General features: G+C 41.9%; 1 protein-coding gene across 5 annotated transcripts in view; it reads right to left on the reverse strand.

Annotated features, from left to right (window-relative positions):
* ttll11 (tubulin tyrosine ligase-like family, member 11) overlaps positions 1-4,650 on the reverse strand; it is a 133,214-nt gene extending 128,564 nt beyond the window's left edge. For all 5 annotated transcript variants that reach the window (XR_013889460.1, XM_080212172.1, XM_080212170.1 and 2 more), the window contains exon 1: positions 3,882-4,650. Coding sequence is in view for 4 of the 5 variants with exons in the window: in XM_080212172.1 (XP_080068298.1) it covers positions 3,882-4,226 (345 nt within the window). In the remaining variant the exon portion in view is untranslated. The remainder of the gene's footprint in view (positions 1-3,881) is intronic.
* Positions 4,651-22,258: the final 17,608 nt, after the last annotated feature.

Below are 22,258 nucleotides of genomic sequence, written 5' to 3' on the forward strand. Positions count from 1 at the left end.
GGGAAAATGGGGTAGACAGATGGAAACAAAAGGGAGACCCAAGTCCTGAGAATGAGATAGTAAGCATTCGTGAACTCAAAAAAAAGTCACAAATCTGTGACCAAAGGTGTGTCACCAGAGAACACCAATCTGAAGGTAGCAGCTGAGACTGAAACAGAGATGGCAGTAGAGGCCAGAGCTTAAGGGGGAAGGCTGGGGATCAAACCAACGACAGGAATACAAGCTCCCATAAGTACTGGTAGCTGCAAACAAAAATGGAGCTTGCGGAATGAGAGGACAAACGAAGAGCTGAACAGTTGGAAGGAGTTTGGGATGCACACCAAGGTACCAGATGAAGGGCAGCCTGCTTTGTCCCATAGGTGGGTTTGCACAGGGAAAGTTTTGCAAGATGGAATGTATAAAGCTAAAACCAGATTAGTAGCCCATGGTTATGAGGAACATTTAGATGGAAGAGACATTAGAGTTGATTCACCCACAGCAGGGAAAGTGACACTGAATATTCTTTTTCACTGTTCTAGCATCTCATAATCGGATGTGTAAATTAAATAGCAAAGCAGCATTTCTGCAGGACGAAACATTTCAAAGAAAAGTTCTTTTGAGGCCACCCAAAGAAACAGGTAATACACAGGGACATTTGTGGAAATTAAATGAATCTGTATATTGGTTAAGTAATGCATCAAAGGTTTGGTATTTCTCTGTACAATCTGTATTACTGAAGACAGGTTGTGTCCAGTTAAAAGGAGATTCAGCAATGTTTTACTGGAAGGCTAAAGGAAAATTAGTTGGAATTTTTATAAAGCATGTGGATGATTTCCTATGGGGTGGCACAGAAGAATTTGAAAAAAGGATAATTGAGAAGCTGAAAACAGAATTTGAAGTAGGGAATCAAGCAGCTTTTCAATATCTTGTTCTTGATATCCGACAAAGTACATCTGGTGTAACAATGAGTCAACAGGGATATCCAAACAGTATTGATCCCATTCCTGTAGCAAAGTCAATGGAAAAAGAGGAATGGCCCAACAAAAAAGAAATATGTTCAGGAATATGATAGGACAGCTAAATTGGCTATGCACACAGATAAGACCCGATAGAAGCTATAATGTCCTAGAACTCAGTAATATGTTGAAGATCTTGCAAACTAATAAAACGTTTAAAAGGTCAAATTAGAGGAGTTGTAATTAAATTCCCAGCGCTAGGAAAACCAGAAGATTTGAAATTGGTTGTGTTTAGTGCTGCTTCACACGCCAATCTACCAGATGGACATTCAAGCAGTGCTAGACTCATAATATTCCCAGTAGGTAAGGAAGGAAAATGTTGTCCCTCGGCCTGGGAAGCAAAGGAACTAAAAAGGGTAGTCAAAAGCACATTGGAGGCTGAAACCCTAGCGTTAGTGGAGGTGTTGGATATGGAGATATTTGACAGACACTAAGAATTATTTTTATGGGCACATTGGGTAAAAAAACTACCAATTAAGTGTTATGTCAACAATGTTCACAACAAAAAACGTAGCAGAAAAAAAATTAAGAATTGATTTGGCCAGCATTAAGCAAATGCTGAAAAACAAGGAAGTTTCCAAACTTAACGGTGTCAATGCTAATCTATAGGTATCAGACTGTTTTACCACAAGGAATGCAGGTACTGGAAAGTTATTAAGGATATGGGAGGATGGTTGTTTTAAAATTATTTTGAAAAAAATTTTTTAAAAACCAAAGGGAATCTATTGGAATGTAACGAGTGACAACTTTGTATTGGATGTAACGTGACTAATGGGAACAAGATGCAAGGGTCAGCTGACCCAGTAAACCATGGAATGAATTACAGAGTGGTGTAATAGTCAGCTGATTCACTATAAATAAGGAACCACAGAATTGTGGAGAGTTGAGTGGCCCAGGGCAAGGCCCCAAGTTTGCAGTAATGATGTTTCTTTTATTAAACACTTAATTTATAATTTGGAGTAAGTTTTGTTGTATTTTCATTAGTTGCATTTTGAAGAGTTCCTTCTGAAGAAACGTTGGGGAATGGCACTACGTTGTAATGTTATTTAAGAACATAAGGAGTAGGAGCAGGAGTAGGCCATCTAGCCCTTCGAGCCTGCCCCGCCATTCAATAAGATCATGGCTGATCTGAAGTGGCTCAGTTCCACTTTCCCGCTTTCTCCACATAACCCTTAATTCCCTTGCCTACCAAAAACCTATCTACCCGTGTCTTAAATATATTTAGCGAGGTAGCCTCCACCACTTCAACAGGCAGAGAATTCCAGAGATTCACCACCCTTTGAGTGAAGAAGTTCCTCCTCAACTCTGTTCTAAACTCTCCCCCCCTTATCTTGAGGCTGTGCCTTCTAGTCCTATTTGGAGAGTTAATGCAGACATAATGGGTCAAATGGCCACATCTGCACCATAACAATTTTGAGCACTCTGGAAAGTTTATTAGTATCACAAGTAGGCTTACATTAACATTACAATGAAGTTACCATGAAAATCCGCTAGTCGCCACACTCCGGCACCTGAAGGAGAATTTAGCACGGCCAGTGCACCTAACCAGCACATCTTTTAGACTGTGGAGGGAAACTGGAGCGCCCAGAGGAAACCCACGCAGACGGAGAGAACATGCAGACTGTGCACAGTCACCCAAGCCAGGAATTGAATCCTGTTCCCTGGCACTGAGGCGCAGCAATGCTAAGCACTGTGCCATCTGGTCAGAGCTGAACGATCCTCTCCCCATGAATGCTGCCTGACCTGCTCCATTTTTGCAGCATTTTCCTTTTTATAGATTTCCAGTACCTGCAGTACTTTGCTGTACCACAAGGCATGAAGTCCCTGGGGTGCATTCATATAATATTATGGTCCAAATTTAAGTTTTAAAGTTTCAGAACTATGGACAAAGAACAACAGAATGGGGTTAACTGGGGTAGTTATTTGGAAAGAAACAGAATGAGCCAAAGGGCTCTATGAAAAATGATTCTCCCAAATCAAAGTGTTGAATTTATTTGTAAACCTCCCAACAGAGGCAAATTTACTTCTCTGATGAGAACTCTGTGCCTCCTCTCCAGTGCTCAATATAGTTTTAAAGTAGCAGCTCTGATGATGTGCTCCTGACCATCAAAACATTGCACTTGCATGTTGAGTATCACAAGTAGGCTTACAGCTAACACTGCGATGAAGTTACTGTGAAAGTCCCCAAGTTCCCACACTCCAGCACTTGTTCAGGTACATTTAGGGAGAATTTAGCAATGCACCTAACCAGCACATCTTTCAGACTGGGTGGAAACCCACACACACTGGGAGAACGTGCAGACTCTGCATAGACAGTGACCCAAGCCAGGAATCAAACCCAGGTCCCTGGTGCTGTGATGCAGCAGTGTTAACCACTGTGCCATCATGCCACCCTAGGACAATTAGGACTCTCCTTCAGAAATGTATGTATGGAGCCCCAAGCTCTCTGTTCCTGTATGCTCTTCTAACTTGGAATCATCAAGTCCGAATTGCTTCACTATGAACTTCATGACACAATTGAAAGTGTGTTAGGAACAGAGGGTCTGGGGGATCATGTGCATGTACCCAGGTCCCTGGAGCTGTGAGACAGCAATGCCAACCACTGTCTCACCATACTACCTTATTTATTACATGAGTTGTGAAACCTCACTAGAAGGGTACATTTGCTTCTCTGAAAAAACAACCTTGGGTCTCTCCTTCAGAGCTCAATGTAGTTTTAAAGTACCAGCCCTGATATGCTCAAACCTCCTGACCGTCAAAACACTGCTCTTGCATGTTTGGATTTGCAGAGACGTAAGGGCAGCGAGCAGTGGACAAGCAGCAAGTAGTAGCAGTCCAAGCAATGGACCCCGAGCTGTCACTGTGACTGTGACTGACCGCTCTTACCTCCTTCCACTTGAGCTGCTGGATACAGATCCTCAGTGCCTCTGAAGAGGTCTTGGCTTTGGAGCTGTCCACGGTGACCACGCGTTTGCTCTTCTTCGGGCGGCTGTGGCGGCCCTCCTCCGACCTCCGGGAGCGCCGCGACTTGGCTATCTCCACGCTGAGCGACGCCAAGGCTCTGCGGGCCGCCAGCGGCAGGCCCGGCGGCGGGGGCAGCGTCGGGATGGTGGAGGCCGGCTTCTCTTTGATTGCGGAGGTGGCCCTCTCCTCCTTGCCGGGCCGGGGCAGGCTGCCATCGGCCTTGGCCTCCCTGCCCCCTGCCGTCGCCGCCCGTTGCTGCTGACTCATTGCTCGAGCTCCGTTTTAAACGGCCAACCGCCCGCCTCGCGCTCCCTTACCCCTGGCCTCGCGCTGCGCCGCTCCCATTGTTTACGCGCCGGTTGACAGCGCAACGGCCCCGCAAACGGAAGCCGAGCAGCTGACAGCCGTTAGAAAGCAGCAAGACGGGAGGGGCGGCCACCACCAGAGCTTAAATCTTTGAAAAGCAGCTCCCTTCACAACATACATCGGTGGGTACCACTTATATAGAGCCTCCAGGGGGATAGTTCATGGAGTGATAGAATCCCTACAGCGCAGCAGGGGCCATTTGGCCCATTGAATCTGCACTGACCGCAGTCCCACCCAGGTCCTATCCCCAAGCATTTACCTTCCTGATCCCTCTGACACTAACAGGCAATTTACCATGACCAGTCCACCTATCCTGCAAATCTTTGAACACTAAGGAGCAATTTAGCATGGCCAATCCACCTAACCTACACATCTTTGAACACTAAAGGGCAATTTAACATGGCCAATCCACCTAACTTGCACATCTTTGACACGAAGGGGCAATTTAGAATGGCCAATTCACCTGACCTGCACATCTTTGGACTCTGGGAGCATCCAGAGGAAACCCACACAGACAAGGGAGAATGTGCAAACTCCATACAGACAGTGACCTGAGGCTGGAATTGAACTCAGGTCCCTGGCATTGTGAGGCAGCTGTGCCAACCACTATGCCACCATTTCTGAAACTTCTTGTTTGTATTGGATTTCTTCCAGTGAGAGGTCCTTTTTCTTTGGCAGTGAGAGAGGAAACTCCGGAATGGCTTCAGCTGCAAGTGGGCTCAACTCAAAAGTCTGGCCAAAAGATCACTTGACCAATTCTTTCACCTTGATATTAGCTGATGCTGATGCCAGTGCCATTACATAACAAGGTGGGTTGTTAGCTTTTCAAGTACTTAATACTGTCCAAATGTGTACAGCAGAGCCCTTGCTGCTTCTCTCGTTTTTAGTTATACAGAGCCTCTCAGGATGCCCCAAAGTCAATGAAGGTTATTTTGTATTTGAAGTGTAATCACTGGGCAAGTTAGGAAACCTGGCTGCCAATTTACACACAGCAACTTCCCACAAGTTGCAGTGTGATTATTATCTTGGGACACCATGGCAGAATTTTCCCATCCGGCCCGCCACAGGAATTGTAGCAGGCAGAACACGGACCATGCAAAGGTCCATTAACCTCAGGTAGGATTTTCCAGTTTTGGTGCGGGTGCAGCTGGAAAATCCCAACCAAAGGGGCAATTTAGCATAGCCGCTCTACCTAACCTGCACATTTTTGGAGTGTGGGAGAAAACCGGAGCACCTGGAGGAAATCCACGCAGACACAGGAGAACGTGCAAACTCCACAGTCACCCAAGGCTAGAATTGAACCCTGGCGCCGTGAGGCAGCAATGCTAGCCACTGTGCTGCCCACACTTGGTAATTTGAAATAGTGGTTTTCTCACAGATTAGGAATTTTTTTAGGTTTTTGAAGTTTATTATTGTCACCAGTAGACTTACATTAACACTGCAATAAAGATACTGTGAAAGTCTCCCAGTTGCCGTACTCCGGCACCTGTTTGGCTACACCGAGGGAGAATTTAGCATGGCCAATGCACCTAACCAGTGTGTCTTTAGACTGTGGGAGGAAACCGGGCAGCCACAGGAAACCCATGCAGATATGGGGAGAACATGCCAAACTTCACACAGTCACGCAAGGCTGGAATTGAACCCTAGCACTGTGAGGTGGCAGTGCTAACCACTGTGCCGCCTATGCATGGTGATGTGAAATATGGTTTTGTGACAGAGAAGGAAATTCTTTCCCTAGAAAAGTTCAAAGTGGCCCAATGGTATTAGTGCTATTAATCAAGAAACTCAGCTAATGTTCTGGGGACCTGGGTTTGAATCCTGTGACGGCAGATGGTGGAATTTGAATTCAATAAAATGTGTCTGGAATTAAGAATCTTTTGATGACCATGAAACTATTGTTTCATGTTGGAAAAACCCATCTGATTCATTAATGTCCTTTAGGGAAGGAAATCTGCCACCCTTACCTGATCTGGCCTACATGGCCACTGGGCAAGTTGGGAAATGTGATTGCCAATTTCTGCACAGCAAGCTCCCATTAGTAGCAGTGTGACTATTATCATCACTTGTTAGTGTGAAATGGTAGTTTTGTGACAGATTAGAAAATTCAACCCAGGATGAACAGGGATATCCACTGCTTGCTGAAGTCCAGATCTGAGGAGTTCAAGTCAGACGGCCCTGATCTGTACAAGAAAGACAGATACAATCACTATGGAGAACCATTAAAGATGCCAAGAGGCAGTACCGGACCTAGGCCAATCACATGGACTCCCACTGACTATGACAATGTCTGCAAGACATAACAGGCTACAAGATGAAGACATGTAGAATCGCTGGCACCAATGCACCCTCCCCTCAGCACATTCTGTGCCTGTTTCCAGCATGAGGTCAGCGAGAGCATGCCTTCCACCCTGGTAGCTTCTGCCGAACCAGTTTCTGAGGTTACCATTCAGACATCAGATCAGCCTTTTCAAAAGTCAGCTCTGACTCGGGTGAAGTACTTGGACGAGCACTCAGATGCTGCATGGTCCAGCTGGTGGGGCTATTCACAGACATCTTTAACCTCTCCATACACTGATCTGAAGTCCCTACTGCTTTGAGAAGACAACCATCATCCAGGCAGTGTGCCTTAATGACTATCGCCCAGTAGATCTGACATCCGTCATCCTGAAGTACTTTGAAAGGTTAGTCACAACATGGGTCAATTCCAGCCTCCCAGATTGCCTGAATCCACTACAACTCATCTATTGCTGCAACACATGCGCAGCGGAAGCCATCTCCCTGGCCCTACACTCAACCCTGAAACACCTGGATAATAAAGACACTTACATCAAACCCCTATTTATTGACTATAGCTCAGCCTTCAACACCATTATTTCGACAAAATTCATCTCCAAACTCCCTGACCTAGGGCTCAGCTCCCCGCTCTGTAACTGCATCCTAGACTTCCTAATCCAATTGCAATCAGTAAGGATAGGCAACAACACTTCCCCATAATTATCCTCAACACTGGTGCCCCGCAAGGCTGTGTCCTCAGCCCCTTACACACTTATACACTTATGACTATGTGGCCAAATTCCTCTCCATCTCAATTTTCAAGTTTGCTGATGCCAAAACCATAATGGATCTCAAACATAATTGGATCTCAAACAATGATGAGATAGAGTACAGGAAAGTGATAGAGAATCTGGTGAATTGGTGCAACAACAATAATTTCTCCCTCAATATCCATAACACAGAGCAAATAGCCATCAACTTCATTAAACGGAAGATATGCCCCTATCTACATCAACAGGGATGAAGTGGAAATGGTCAAGAGCTTCAAGTTTCTAGAGTCTAGGACAGACTGTCCTGGTTCCTCCAGGCCGATGCTATAGTTAAGAAAGCCTTCAATACCTCTACTTTTGCAGGAGGCTAAGGAAATTTGGCTACGACTCTCATCAACTTTTATAGATGCACCACAGAAAGCATCCTTTCTGGTTCTACTGCAGCTTGGTATGGCTCCTGCTCTGTCCAAAACCACAAGAAACTACAAAGATTTGTAAACGAAACAAAATCCAGTTCATCACGCAAACCAACCTACCATCCATTGACTCTCTCTACACATCCCTTCTGCCTTGGGAAAGCAGCCAACCTAATCAAGGGCCCCATACACTCCAGGCTTACTGTCTTTCATCTTCTTCCATCGGGAAAAAGATCTGTGATCATGTATCAACTGACTCAAGAACAGCTTCTTCCCTGTTGCCATCAGATTTTTGAATGGACCTACCTCATATTAAGTTGAGCTTTTTCTATACACTATCTATGACTATAACACTACATTTTGCACCCTTCTCTATGAATGGTATGCTTTATATTGCGCGCAAGAAACAATACTTTTCACTATATACTAATGCATGTGATAATAATAAATCAAATCAAATCGAATCAGTTCAAAGACAACTTGTTATGTATATTAATGACCTGTACTTACATATACAGAGCACAGTTTCAAAATTTTCAGTTGACACAAAACTTATAAGTATTGTGAACTTAGAGGAAGAAAGGGACAAACATCAAAATAACATAGGCTGCTGGGATGTGCACACTCCACCAGCCTATGTTATTTTGATGTCTGGCAAACACAAAGTTAATGCAAAGTGTTTATTTTTGGCAAACACAAAGTTAATTCAGAGAAGTGTGAAGTGGTACAATTTAATAGGAAGAACAAGGACAGTTGATATAAAACAAAAGGCGCATTTTCAAAGAGACTATCGCTAAGAGTATAATCATTAAATCAGAGCTAACACTTAATAATTGACATAGCAAGCGCATTTGAGAAGAGCTATCCAAATTTTTGCCATTCAGAATCAGAGGGAAGAGGAGAATTTTTATTTATACAGGGAATTTTATAATCTGAAATGTCTGTATGAAAATGTAATAAAAGCCACTTCAGTACTAAATTTCAAAAGGTTGTATACTTGAAAAGAAAAATACAGGACTCTAGGAAAGAGCCAGGGAGTACAACTAACTTGATAGCTCTTTCAAAGAGCCCACACAGACATTATGGGCCACGTGGCCTCCTTCTATGCCTATGATCCACAAGTGTCTCATTTATTTAGGTTATTGTATTAAATGATTCACTTAAGTTTAAAATTATACTTATTTCACTCCTAATATCACTCTGAAAAATAACTGCTGCTTAATAATTGTGTTTGGATACAGATCACAAACCCCAAGGTATATTATGAAGTTTGACTAGACCCCAACTATTTGGTAGCAGACAAAAGGCAGGGAATTATAGGCCGGTTAGTTTAACGTCTGTAGTTGGAAAAATGCTTGAATCTGTCATCAAAGAAGAAATAGCGAGGCACCTAGAAAGGAATGGTTTGATAGAGCAGACACAGCACGGATTCGTTAAGTGGAAATTGTATTTGACGAATTTATTGGATTTCTATGAGGATGTGACTAGTGCGGTAGACAGAGGGGAACCGGTGGATGTGGTGTTTCTAGATTTTCAAAAGGCGTTTGATAAGGTGCCTCACAAAAGGTTGCTTCAGAAGGTTAGGGTGCATGGAGTTGGGGATAAGGTGTTAGCATGGATAGAGGATTGGTTGTCTAATAGGAGGCAGAGAGTTGGTATCAATGGGTGCTATTCTGATTGGTGGTTGGTGACTAGTGGAGTGCCGCAGGGATCGGTGCTGGAGCCTCAGCTATTTATCATTTATATAGATGATCTGGAGGAGGGGGCTGAGTGTAGAGTGACGAAATTTGCTGATGACACAAAGATGAGTGGAAAAGCAAATTGCGTGGAGGTGTGGAAAGTCTGCAGAGGGATCTGGATAGGCTGAGCGAGTGGGTGAGGACCTGGCAGATGGAGTACAATGTTAGCAAGTGTGAGGTTATCCACTTTGGCAGAAATAATAATAGGAGGGATTACTATTTAAAGGGCGAAAAGCTGCAGCATGCTACGGTGCAGAGGGACCTGGGGGTCCTTGTGCATGAGTCGCAAAAACCCAGTCTGCAGGTGCAGCCGGTGATTAAGAAGGTGAATGGGATGCTGGCCTTTGTAGCGAGGGGGATAGAATATAAAAGCAGGGAGGTCTTGCTGCAACTGTACAGGGCACTGGTGAGGCCGCAGCTGGAGTACTGTGTGCAATTTTGGTCGCCGCACTTGCGCAAGGATATTTTGGCCTTGAAGGGAGTGCAGAGGAGGTTCACTAGGCTGATACCGGAGATGAACAGGTTGGACTATGAAGAGAGACTAAATAGACTGGGTCTGTACTCATTGGAGTTTAGAAGGATGAGGGGGGATCTTATAGAGACATATAAGATAATGAAAGGGATGGATAGGGTAGAGGTAGAGAGATTCTTCCCGCTCAGAAAGGATAGCAGGACTAGAGGGCACAGCCTCAAGATAAGGGAGGGGCAGTTTAGATCGGAGTTGAGGAGGAACTTCTTCGCTCAAAGGGTGGTGAATCTCTGGAATTCTCTGCCCATTGAAGTGGTGGAGGCTACCTTGCTAAATATATTTAAGTCACGGGTAGATAGATTTTTGACAGACAAGGGAATTGAGGGTTATGGGGAGAAAGCGGGAAAGTGGAACTGATCCACTTCAGATCAGCCATGATCTTATTGAATGGCAGGGCAGGCTCAAAGGGCTAGATGGCCTACTCCTGCTCCTATTTCTTATGTTCTTATGTATTCTGGCACTAATGTTAGGATATGAAATTTCACTCCAGGAGAGATTCTACTGACAATCTGGGAATTTTTTATCAATGCAAACTTGATTTAACAAGTTTAACTATAACAAATGAAGTACTTACATTTACTAATTGAGCAATGCTTAAATATGACAAGATACAATTCTTAACTGCTAACGTATTCTTATCAGTTCCAATTCAAGCAGTACTCCTCTTACAGATTTAAACCCTTCTTCAAAATCAGTTAGTGACACACAGGCTTATGTGCTCATACTCACGTTGCCAATCTTAGAGCTCTCAGAGCACTTATGGAAAGAGAAATTGGGAGACACCTCTTGCTTCTTTCAGAACTAGGCTGCAAACTGCTTGTTTTTAAAAATGAAGGAAAATGGGTATCTTCTCCACAAGTTTAGTTCCTCCCATTAGCACATGACTCTGTCTCTATCAATCAATCTGACATGGAAACAATATAGAAGGAGACTGTGTCCTCCATGAGGTTTTGCATTGCATCATTCATTTGGTGTGAAGCCAAGCCTTGGCACTGGATTCAATCTCCACTGACATTGTGACTGCAGCATTTTATGAAGCAGATTACTTCACACTGATATTCCCTTTGTAATGTGAATGCACCCTTGGTCTAAGTGAACTTTATCCTGTGGACCTATCAAGTTTCAATATTAGATTTGCTCATTTTGGTTTAACAGCTGCATCTTTTTTACACGAGGTTGCATGGATCTCATTTTTTTATCAGAAATCTAATCAATCTAATCTAATCTAATTTGTTTATGTGGAGAGCTATGAACTCTGGGCTTTGTATTTTTAAATGTGAGACTTTTAAGTCTCATTCATGTTGCTTTAAAAATCTATATATGGTAGTCTGGGCACAAATTTAAGATAATCACAAATCTTTATTTAAAGATGATTCCAATTTGTAACTATTTGCCATAGTCTGTTGTTGAAACATAGTCCACAAATTATTTTAAAAAATGATTAGATCATTGCTTGAGAAAATAAATGCAGAAATAAGCAGGAGGGTAGCTCAAGTGAAGTAAAACTCCAGAACTTCTTGATCAGAATCAAATTGTGATAGTGATTCCATGGTATCTCACTGAGAACACTCACCCAGTTCCATGTGTTGAAGTGTGTTTGCAATCTGTCACAATAATTTATGTCATAAATTTGGCAGCACACTTCCTTTCTCACTTCAATTTTGATGCTCTGAATTAGTTAATGTTCAAAATGAAATGAAACTAAAGATTCTCATAGAAAGGCAAAATAGTGTGGCTTCTGGAAATCTAAATTCAAAACAACAAATGCTGTAGATACTCAGCAGATCTCTTTCTGGAAAGAGAAAGAGATTTAACATTTCAGGTCTGTAACCTTGCAGATGTTATGAGTTAGGATCCTTGGGACTTAGGATCCAGTCACATACATCAATCAGAAGTGCACAAGTGTATAAAGTGGGAAAGTTCAATGTATTATGAGAGAAAACCAATGCTTCTCATTTCCCATAGACATTTATGAACAAAGAACATGTAGCATAGGAAGAGGCCCTTCAGTCCTCCAAGTCTGCTCCAATCATGTTGTCCTATTTAGACCAACTGCCTGTATCCCTCTAGTTCCCGTTTGTTCATGTGTCTATCCAGATAAGTCTTAAATGTCGCTAACGTATCTGCCTCAACTACCTCACTTGGCAGTGCATTCCAGGCCCCCACCACACTCTGTGTAAAAAGCTTCCCCCGTACATCTCCACTGAACCTTTCCTCCTCACCTTGAACTTGTGCCCCTTTGTAATTGTCATTTCCGACCTGGGAAAAAGCTTCCAACTGTTCATCATATTTATAACCCTCATAATGTTATAAACTTCTATCAGGTCATCCCTCAGCCTCCATCTTTCCAGGGAGAACAATCCCAGTTTATTCAATCTCTGACAGATATCTGCATTTCTTCTAGAGTAATTGATGGGACCCATCTAGGCTTTCGCCAATATTTATCAAATAGTGGGTTTCGTTTTGTATTTGTTGCAGTGACCTTCAGTTTTATTATTTATAATTTATCATAAGATTGGTTATTGTAATAAGAAATGTCAGGAAGCAGACAGAGAAATTTAAATGATCTATGTTTGTATTGTTGGATTTAATAAGATACCAGGAGTTTAATTTAGTGTTTCTGTGAAAAAAATGGTAAAACTAGTTAGATTCATGTTAAACAAAGGTGTTTGCATGTTTGGAGGTTTTTGGTTTCATTTTCAGCTGTGTCTCTATCATGCTTAGACGGTTTATGGCATGAAAAATAAACAAGAGCTTGGAGAAAGATTGAGCTATTGCTTAACAACCAGGTCTGATTTTAGGGGAAGAAGCTCCATAGAATTCCTACAGTGCAGAAGGAGGCCATTTGGCCTATCAAGCCTTCACCAACAACAATCCCACCCAGACCCTATCCCTGTAACCCCAGGTATTTACCCTGCTAATCCCCCTAACCTACACATCTTGGGATACTAAAGGGCAATTTAGCATGGCCAATCAGCCTAACCTGTGCATCTTTGGACTGTGGGAGGAAATCGGTGCACCCAGCGGAAACCCACGCAGACATGGGGAGAATGTGCAGTCACCTGAAGCTGGAATTGAACCCACGTCCCTGGTGCTGTGAGGCAGCAGTGATGTCTACGATGCCACTGTGCTGCACCACAAAATAATTTGTGTTTTTAGTTTAACTGAACCCATAGCAGAAGAAACTTAGCAGTGAGAGAGGGCATAGTAGCTTTGCTAGAATAAAAACATGCAATGGAGTAATGGGCAAGAAAGCAACTCTCAAAGAAACTAAATTACAGTCCTAGAAAGTAGAGAATGATGAGAAGTTTTCAGGGAGATTGAAGTAAAAAGGAAAACTGCAACTGGAGCATGGTACTGTTCACTGAAGCAAAAGACAAAACTGGGAAGCACACAGCTGATGAGGTTGGCTAGAGAAAAGCCAGATATCTGAAGAAATAGTAAGGTTTGGTGTTCTTATTTCCAGTCTTTGAAACAATAATATTCTGTTGGGGACTGAGTACCTGAGGAATCTGCATGTGGTAAGTCAAGACAAAGCAATACTGAAAGGAGAGATGAAAATTGTGGGGATGGATCTTTGCTGAAAATAACTGAGAAAAAGTATTGTTTCAAAGGAGAGATGGGAAACCTGGACATGGATCCTTGCTGAATACATGTATGAGAAAACATTGTTTGAAAGAAGATTCTAAGGTATTCTTTGAGACTGGAATTTGGAAACATTCCTGTGGAAGCTGAGATCAAGTGAAATCAGTTGAATCACAGAGTAATAATCGTCTGGGAGGTTTTGAGAATAAATCCACAGAGGTGTGATTGGGTGCCATCTACCACTTGGTTTCAGAGTGGGGTGTTTGACAACAGTTAAGATTTTATTTATTTATTAGTCACAATAGGCATACACTAACATTGCAATGAAGCTACTGCGAAAATCCCTAGTCACCACACTCTGGTGCTTGTTCAGGTACACTGAGGGAGAATTTAGCATGGCCAGTGCATCTAAACTGGCACATCTTTTGGACTGTGGGAGGAAACCAGAGCACCCAAAGGAACCCACATGAGAACATGAAAACTCCACAAAGATAGTGACCGAAGCTGGGAATCAAACCCAGGTCCTTTGTGTTGTGAGGCAACAGTGCTAACCACTGTGCCACCGGTAGCCTGTTGGGTTCCCTGTTACTGAGAACGTTACAGCATAGGACACATTTTATGACCTGTGTTATTGTTAAAATCTGTGTACATTTGTGAAGATAAGTTGGAGTGAAGGAGTATTATAGTTAAACGTTTCATGTTTCATTAATTTTCTTGTTATATGCTAATTGGCATTCCAATGACTTGTTCATCCATACTTCCTAAAAAAGTAAAAGTTACAGTCTTTTGAATATCACCACCACCCCCCCCCAATCTCAATGTGAATAAACGAATCTGAGTTAATCACAACATGAGCTTTTTGCAAACTATGAGTGAATTAGATCGTATGAACTGAAAATTTGGAGGAACACATCACATCCCACTTTAAAAATGATTCAAAAGTACCTCTGTTCGAGGATAGACAGGGAGAGAGGATATGGAAGTTTAGTTTTTCTTTGTCTATAACAGATTTGTTATTGACTAAATGTTATTTTCAAGATTAAGATCCTTGTCTGTTGGTAAAAGCTGCACTTACTGCAAACCCATTTGAAAATTGTGATTAATTTGAATCCAAAGAAAGATAAAATATACTATCTATAAAATATTTTAAATTTTCTCCTAATTGTTAAATAATTTTGGGGTTTTGTTTTATGTCCTACTATCAGTTCCATGCAACAAAAATAGATTACACAAATTGATTTTTATACAGCATTTTCATGAAATTAACAAATTAGCCACCAGGGGGCAACAGTCAAATGAGATTTCCATTTTAGGATGTCTAAAGAATGTTTTATAAAAGTTCAGGGAATTTATGAGTTTGGTTTATGATTCAGAAACGTTTTACGAAAACTTGCTAATATAACTGAACTAATCCTGCAGTATCTGCCACCATACCTACCTGTTGTACAAATTAGGATCTTTTAATGATGAAACATACTTGATAATTGCAACAAAATATATAATTGACAAAGTAAAGGCTGCATGGAAGCCACAGATATAACACTTTTCCTCCACTTCTCATCCCTGTGTCTGTACTCCCTGCTCCAGTCATCATTCAATATTATTCACTTTGCTGGTGATTAGGAACAGAGGAACAGGATTAGTCCATTCAGCCCATTGACCTGCTTCTCTATTCAACGAGATCATGCTGATCATCTACCTCAATATTTACCCTGGTTATCTCCACACCCCTTGATGTTATTAGTCTTCCACAATCTTGAACAAGCTCAATGATTATGTCCCCTAGTTCTAGATTCACCAGCTAGGGGAAATAACCTATTATACCCATCCTATCATGTCTGTAAAGATTTTGTAAATTTCAATGAAATCATATCTCATTCTTCAGAATATAGAGCAGTGGTCCGTTGAACCAAGAGAGACCATGGAACCCCCCAGGTGGTTCTGTAGTGGGACAGGTGTATTTGAAAAATGCTGCAGACCTACTTATCCAATTAGAGTCTGGCTTCTGGAAGACAGCGCGTGCATGCTGGAGCTGTGTGAGCCGTGAGGGGAGCAGAATAGCAGGAAAGCAGAGCAAGCTTTGGAGCATGGATTGGGGGGCAGAACGGTTTTGGACTGTGTGGTAGGGGGGCAGAGCAGGCATCGAAGTGGGCACTGTAGCACGGGGACAGAGCGGGCTCAAAGCTGAGGGCTCTAGCAGGCCTTGAAGCATGAAAGAGAAGTGATGTGTGTGAGAGAGGGATTGACTGTGTGTGAGAGGGGGTGTGTGTAAGATAGGATGAAGTGTGTCAGAGAAGAGGCTGAGTGTATGTGAGAAAGGAGGATGAGTGTGAGAAAAGGAGCCATGTGCATGGGAAAGGGAGGGGTGTGCGTGTGTGTGTCTGTGTGTGAAAGAGAGAGTGAGGAAGATATTAGGGCAGATGACCAAAAGCTTAGTCAATGAAGTAAGTTCCACTGGACAGTTAGAAAAACCCCACAAAATCATGGGGACCCTGGCTCTGCTGGGTTTCCATCACTTATGGAGAAACTGTTGGTATCCTGCCAAAATTAAAACTTCATATATTTCACTGGTCTCTCATTTTAATTTTGGCAGGAGACCAACAGTTTCTCCATAAGTGATGGAAACCCAGCAGAGCCAGGGTCCCCATGATTTTGTGGGGTTTTTCATATATTTCACTGGTCTTTCATTTTTTGACATCAACTCTATGTGTATTTCCCCTTTGGCCAGTATGGCTCAGTTGTATTCCATGAAATGCATTTTGTACTCTACTATAGCAGCACAATATATCAGATATCTAAAGCATAACTCCACAACAGGAGCAGGAAGTATGATGCACAATGTCTGATTTGATAGTATCGTTTGGTGTCTGGTTGCTTGGTTGGAATTTGTGTGCTGACTCTAGATATTCGACAGAATTCTACCTCTCCACCCGCCATGGAATTGGAGCGGGCGAGGGGAAAACAATGGAAATGTTCATTGCCTTTGGGCAGGACTTTCTGGTCTCGGGTCAAGCGAGGCTATAAAATCCTGCTCAGGTTGTCTAACTTTTACAAAAGACATAAGTTGAAATAGCATAAATAGTATAATTGCATCAATTAATAACTGCTTTTCACAATCTTCGCCATTTTGGAATATTTGACACTTGTAATTTATAGCTTAAGTTTTCTTAAATATTTAATGTTTGTCTGATTTTTCTTCAGAATAACTCACCTATTATACTGTGTTTTATTTTCCATGCCTGAGTCTTTGATTTTGTCCGTACTAAGAAATTTGGATATTTAAATATTCACTGCTAAAATTTACTTATAGATTGATTATACTTGATTAATTTGGATATTTAAATATTCACTGCTAAAATTTACTTATAGATTGATTATACTTGATTCAAAAATGCAATTGTTATTATCTAGGCTTCTGTGGGTTTTTATAGGAATATTAGGGATGAATTCTGGTGGTTCTGTCCTCTTTCAACTGGAAATTCGTTTATAATAATGGAATAAGTTAAATTCTAGTTTTACTCAAATATGAATTGAGCCAATTGATGCTCTGGATTCAATTTAGTGTTGTTGCTGAAAGTTGTTAATCAGTGACTTTTAATACCCTATGTGTTACTGTAGTGGAAAATTGATATAATGGAATGTCAGGGATTTCAAAAAATTTACTGCCAAGTATTCAATATATTGAACTGTTATTTTCTTGTAGCCTCTACGTCTTTAGATTTTATCGTAACAATGCTCAGCTCTGTTAGACTGACTGAATTTGGTAAAGGCACTATACATTGCAGCTGTGTATAATTATTTACATTTGTGGACTAATTTTATAAATGCCAGTCAAGGAGGACTGGATGATGTTAAGCTTTTTGAGTGTTGGGGCTGCAGTTATCAAAGCAGTTGGACAGTTTACCACAGTTCTGACTTGGGCCTTATGGATGATGGAAAGGCTTTGAGATGTCAAAAGATGAGTCACATTCAATAGAATTCCCAGTCTCTGACGTGCTCTTGTAGTCACAGTATTTATGTGACTAGTCCAGTTCAGTTTCTGGTCAGCGGTAACCCCCAAAACTGTTGATAATGGAGGTTTCAGTGATGGTAATGCCACTGAATGTCAAGGAGCAATGGATAGATTCTCTTTTGCTGGAGATGTCATTGCCTCGCACTTGTGTGGCATGAATGTTATTTGTCACTTGTCAGCTCAAGCCTAGATATTTGCCATGTCTTGTTGCATTTGGACATGGACGGTTTCAATATTTGAGGAGTTGTGAATGTTGCCGAATATTATGTAATCATCAGCAAACAATCCAATTCTGACCTTATGATGGAAGGAAGGTCATTGGTGAAGCAGCTGAAGATGGTTGAGCCTAGGACACTACCCTGTGGAACTCCTGCAGTGAATCCTGGAACATAGATGATTGACCTCCAACAACTGTAATCATCTTCTTTAGTGCTAGAAGACTAGCACTAGAACCGAGAGAGTGTTCTCCCTGATTCCCATTGACTCCAGTTTTGTTAGGGCTCATTGATGCCACACTCTGTCAAATGCTGCCTTTATATCAATCCCTCTCACCTTATCTCTGAAGTTCAGCTCTTTTGTCCACGTTTGAAATGAAGTCAGGAGCTGAGTGTGCCTGGCTAACCCCAAACTGAGTGTCAGAGAGCAGGTTATTGCTAAGTAGTTGTTGCTTGATTACACTATTAATGAGCCATTCCGTTCCCTTATTGATGAATGAGAATAGATTTATGGGCCAGTAAATGGCCTGCTTTTTGGGTGCAGACATAATGGCATTTTCCACTTTACTGGGTAGATGTCAGTGTTGTAAGTGTACTGGAACAACTTGGCAAGAGTGACAAGTTTTGGATTACAGGTCTTCAGTTTTATTGCTGGAATATTGTCTTTGCAGTATCCAGTGCCTTCGGCCTTCTCTTGCTATCTCATGGAGTGAAGACTGACATCTGACATGAGCGGCACGGTAGCACAGTGGTTAGCACTGCTGCTTCACAGCTGCAAGACCTGGGTTCAATTCCCGGCTTGGGTCACTGTCTGTGTGGAGTTTGCATATTCTCTTCGTGTCTGTGCGGCTCCAGGTGCTCTGGTTTCCTCCCACAGTCCAAAGATGTGTGGGTTAGGTTGATTGGCCATGCTAAAAATTGCCCCTTAGATTTCTGAGATGCGTAGGTTAGTGAGATTAGTGGGTAAATATGTAGGGATATGGGGGTAGGGCCTGGGTGGGATTGTGGTCGGTGCAGACTCGATGGCCTGAATGGCTTCTTTCTGCACTGTTGAGTTTCTATGATCTGTGATGCTGGTTACCTCTAGAGGAGGCTGAGATGGACCATCCATTTGCCACTTCTGGCAGAAGGTTGTAGCAAATACCTCGACCTCATCCTTTGTACTGATGCACTGGGCTCCCCTATCACTGAGGATAGGGATATTTGTGGAACCTCCTTCTCTATGGAGTTGTTTAATTATCCACCACTATTTAATTGTTCATCACCACATGGCAGGACTACAGAGCTTAGATCTGATGTACTGGCTGTGGGATTGTTTAGCTCTTCTACCCCTAATGCTGTTTGGCATACAAGTAATCCGATGTTGTATCTTCACCAGGCTGACACCTCAATTTTGGGTAAGTCTGGTACTGTTCCCAGCATACCCTCTTGTACTCTGCATTGCACCAGGGTTGATCTGCTGGCTTTGTATTAATGGTGGAGTGGATGATATGTCAGGCCAAGAGGTTACAGACTGTGATTGAGTAAAATCCTGCTGCTGCTATAGCCCATGGCGCACCATGAGTTGCTGGATCAGTTTGAAATCTATCCCATTTGGCACAATGATAGTGCCAGAAAACACAGTGGAGGGTATCCTCAATGTGAAGACAGGACCAGGCCCCGTGTTAATCCTTTCTGCGCCAGAGCCCTGTACTACAAGTACACTGTCATATACTTAGTTACTCCTAACTGAACAAAGTTAAACTTTTTATTGCTCTTAATTTTAGATTAATCTTGCACTTAAATAATTTTGGTGGTGACCCCATGAGCAAAGATTACACAACACAGAATTAGAGGAGCAGGATATTTCTGACAGCAATTTCCAGATTTCCACCTTTAACTTTGCAAGTATAGAAGTTGGCGGTTCTTCCCCTAATAACTGCGAATGCTGTCAACCCCACTATTATTTGTGGAATCAGAGACTAATGTTTAATGCGAAACTGGGGAAACAGTACTGGCCACGTTATGATACAGAGTCACAGGGGAGTAGTAAAGTATAATGGTGAGAAGTTGGTGCAAAATTAGCACACAATCTAAATTTCATGGACATGATTTTCACCAAAAATGGTGGGTGTCTGCAGAACCTGCTTAACTCAATCTGGATAGCACAGTCCCAGATCCAACCGAGCATGTTCAGCAGATATCAAAGTATAATCATGCTGCCAGCCCATTGACTCTGCATAACCCCAAATACCCACCCAATCCTGTGATTACTCTACCCAACGTACAAATAACCTCCTGATCTCCCTGACTACTATGCCAACCTGACTACCATCCTAATGAGTACTCCTCCCCCTTAATACCCAACCTCTCCTCCCTCTGATCAGCCTCCCTCCCTCCCCCTGACTACCAGACTCTTCCACCCAAGCTCCCCGATCACCTGACATTTCTGGCCACCTGATTGTCCCCTGACCACCCAACCCCCCAAGCTGACATCTCATCTCCCTGACCACCTCACCCATACAGTCCCCACCTGACTACACAACAACCCCTAACCACCCAACTACTGACCCCAAATCTCCTGTGGTTGCCTCTCTATGGATGTTTCAGTCCATTAGCTTGTTTTTCAAGTGTTATGCATTGCCAGCACTTCCATTTTTTTAAAAAAATTCCTTTAACTGTATATTTAGAGCTAAATTTCAGCTACCTCCTACTCAGTACAACATTTTCAGTTGTTGGATCAATGGGAGTGAATTCTATTGAAATAATTAACCTGCACATCTTCTCCAGGGAATTGGAAATTGGAACCATCAGTGCTTAAATTCAGTATCTAGCAATTTCAACATTTAAATTTAAATTTCAATAATCTATGATTTTAACATTAACAAGAGAGCTTGTAAACCTGAACACTATTATAACAATTTTCTGAAGTGAAATAAACAAAGTAAAACACAAAGATGTGAAATTGTTTACAAACAGTGTCAGCTTTCTGTAGATTCCAGTGAAATATAATCTAATATTACTGCAATTGAAAGTTCCATGATACATTCACACTTCAAATCACATCTTTCATTTGTGTGAACTGGCAGTCTGCGACAATGTACTGCTAAGAAGTGAATTGGCAAAATATCATCTGAAAAGGACCTAGAAGTCAGGCAAGCAAAATAATTTGCAAGCTATCTGTCGATAATGATCAATTTTGGCACCAGCATTTCAAAAGAGTTTGAACATAAATAGAGAACAAGTATCCTGGTCTTAGGCACATCTATATGGAAAACCCTTGGAGATTGGAAGCAGTGTTCTGGTCAAACAAACAGAAAAATCAAAAGCTGGAAGTATATGATGGGTCAGTCAGAACATGAAATGTACATCTAGTTTTCTGTTTCAGTTACTGGTCAACCTGCTTTGCTTTTCCTGTGCTTTCTGCTTTTTTGTCCCAATTTCCAGCATTTTTAAGCAAACAAAAAAAAATTGTCTCAAATCTTGTTGGCAAAATAATAGCAAGTTAATGACATACTTTTATAAATATGCAAATTGGTCAGTAAGTCCAGGTGAAGTCACCATAACTTGTTGGTCAGTTTTTGCTGATCCACTGTTTGTTTCACACAAAGGGCAGCTCACCTGCAACCTCCTTTCCATTTTTAAGAACTTGCTGGATTTGTACTTTAAATCATATTGAATTTGCCACAGAAAGTTAAAGATCGCACATAACAAACAGTGTGTTTGTTAACAATGTGTTAATTGTTAATGCAATGCCAGAAGGTATTAAAATGTGGAAAATCATTCCTGCATGTAATGAATTCTTCTGAGATTTTAAAAAATTACATTGTTACCTCCACCACTGAAAATGAGTGGAAGTTATGTTTTTTCCTCTGTTAGTCTGTTCATCTGTAAACAAATGGGCTGGATTTTTAGTGAGTTTACTTTCTGGTTGATTGGTATTGCATTGACAACATATTGCTAAAGGGGCATTTTTCATTCATTAACAACATTTGGTGGATTTTTGCTGCCAAGTTCAAATCAGGAAATTTCCCAGCATGGCTGACCTGCCTCACTTTAAAGGGTTTGGTCGCATACAATTTTCACTCCAGGGGAGGGAAAGTCAGCAGATGGGATAGAGACAGGCCACCAATTCCAGAAGCAGATCCCAGGCAGCCTTGGGGCTTGGTGAGTGCCAAACCAGCTGGTTAGGACTTCCTTCCTAACAATGTTGTGGATGTACCTTTACCATATGGACTACAGCAGTTCAAGAAGTTGGGTCACTACCACCTTTCTAAGGGCATTTAGGGATGGGCAATAAATGCAAGTGATGCCCATTTCCTGCAAATGAATACATTAAAAAAATACAGCTTAATTCTAGTTGTCCCAGTTGTGTTAAAGGCAGTTAGGCCCTCTACCCATCACCTCCATTCCA

The sequence above is a fragment of the Carcharhinus amblyrhynchos genome, chromosome 25 (assembly GCF_965287045.1).
Source record: "Carcharhinus amblyrhynchos chromosome 25, sCarAmb.v2.hapA, whole genome shotgun sequence".
NCBI classification, from domain to species: Eukaryota; Metazoa; Chordata; class Chondrichthyes; order Carcharhiniformes; family Carcharhinidae; genus Carcharhinus; species Carcharhinus amblyrhynchos.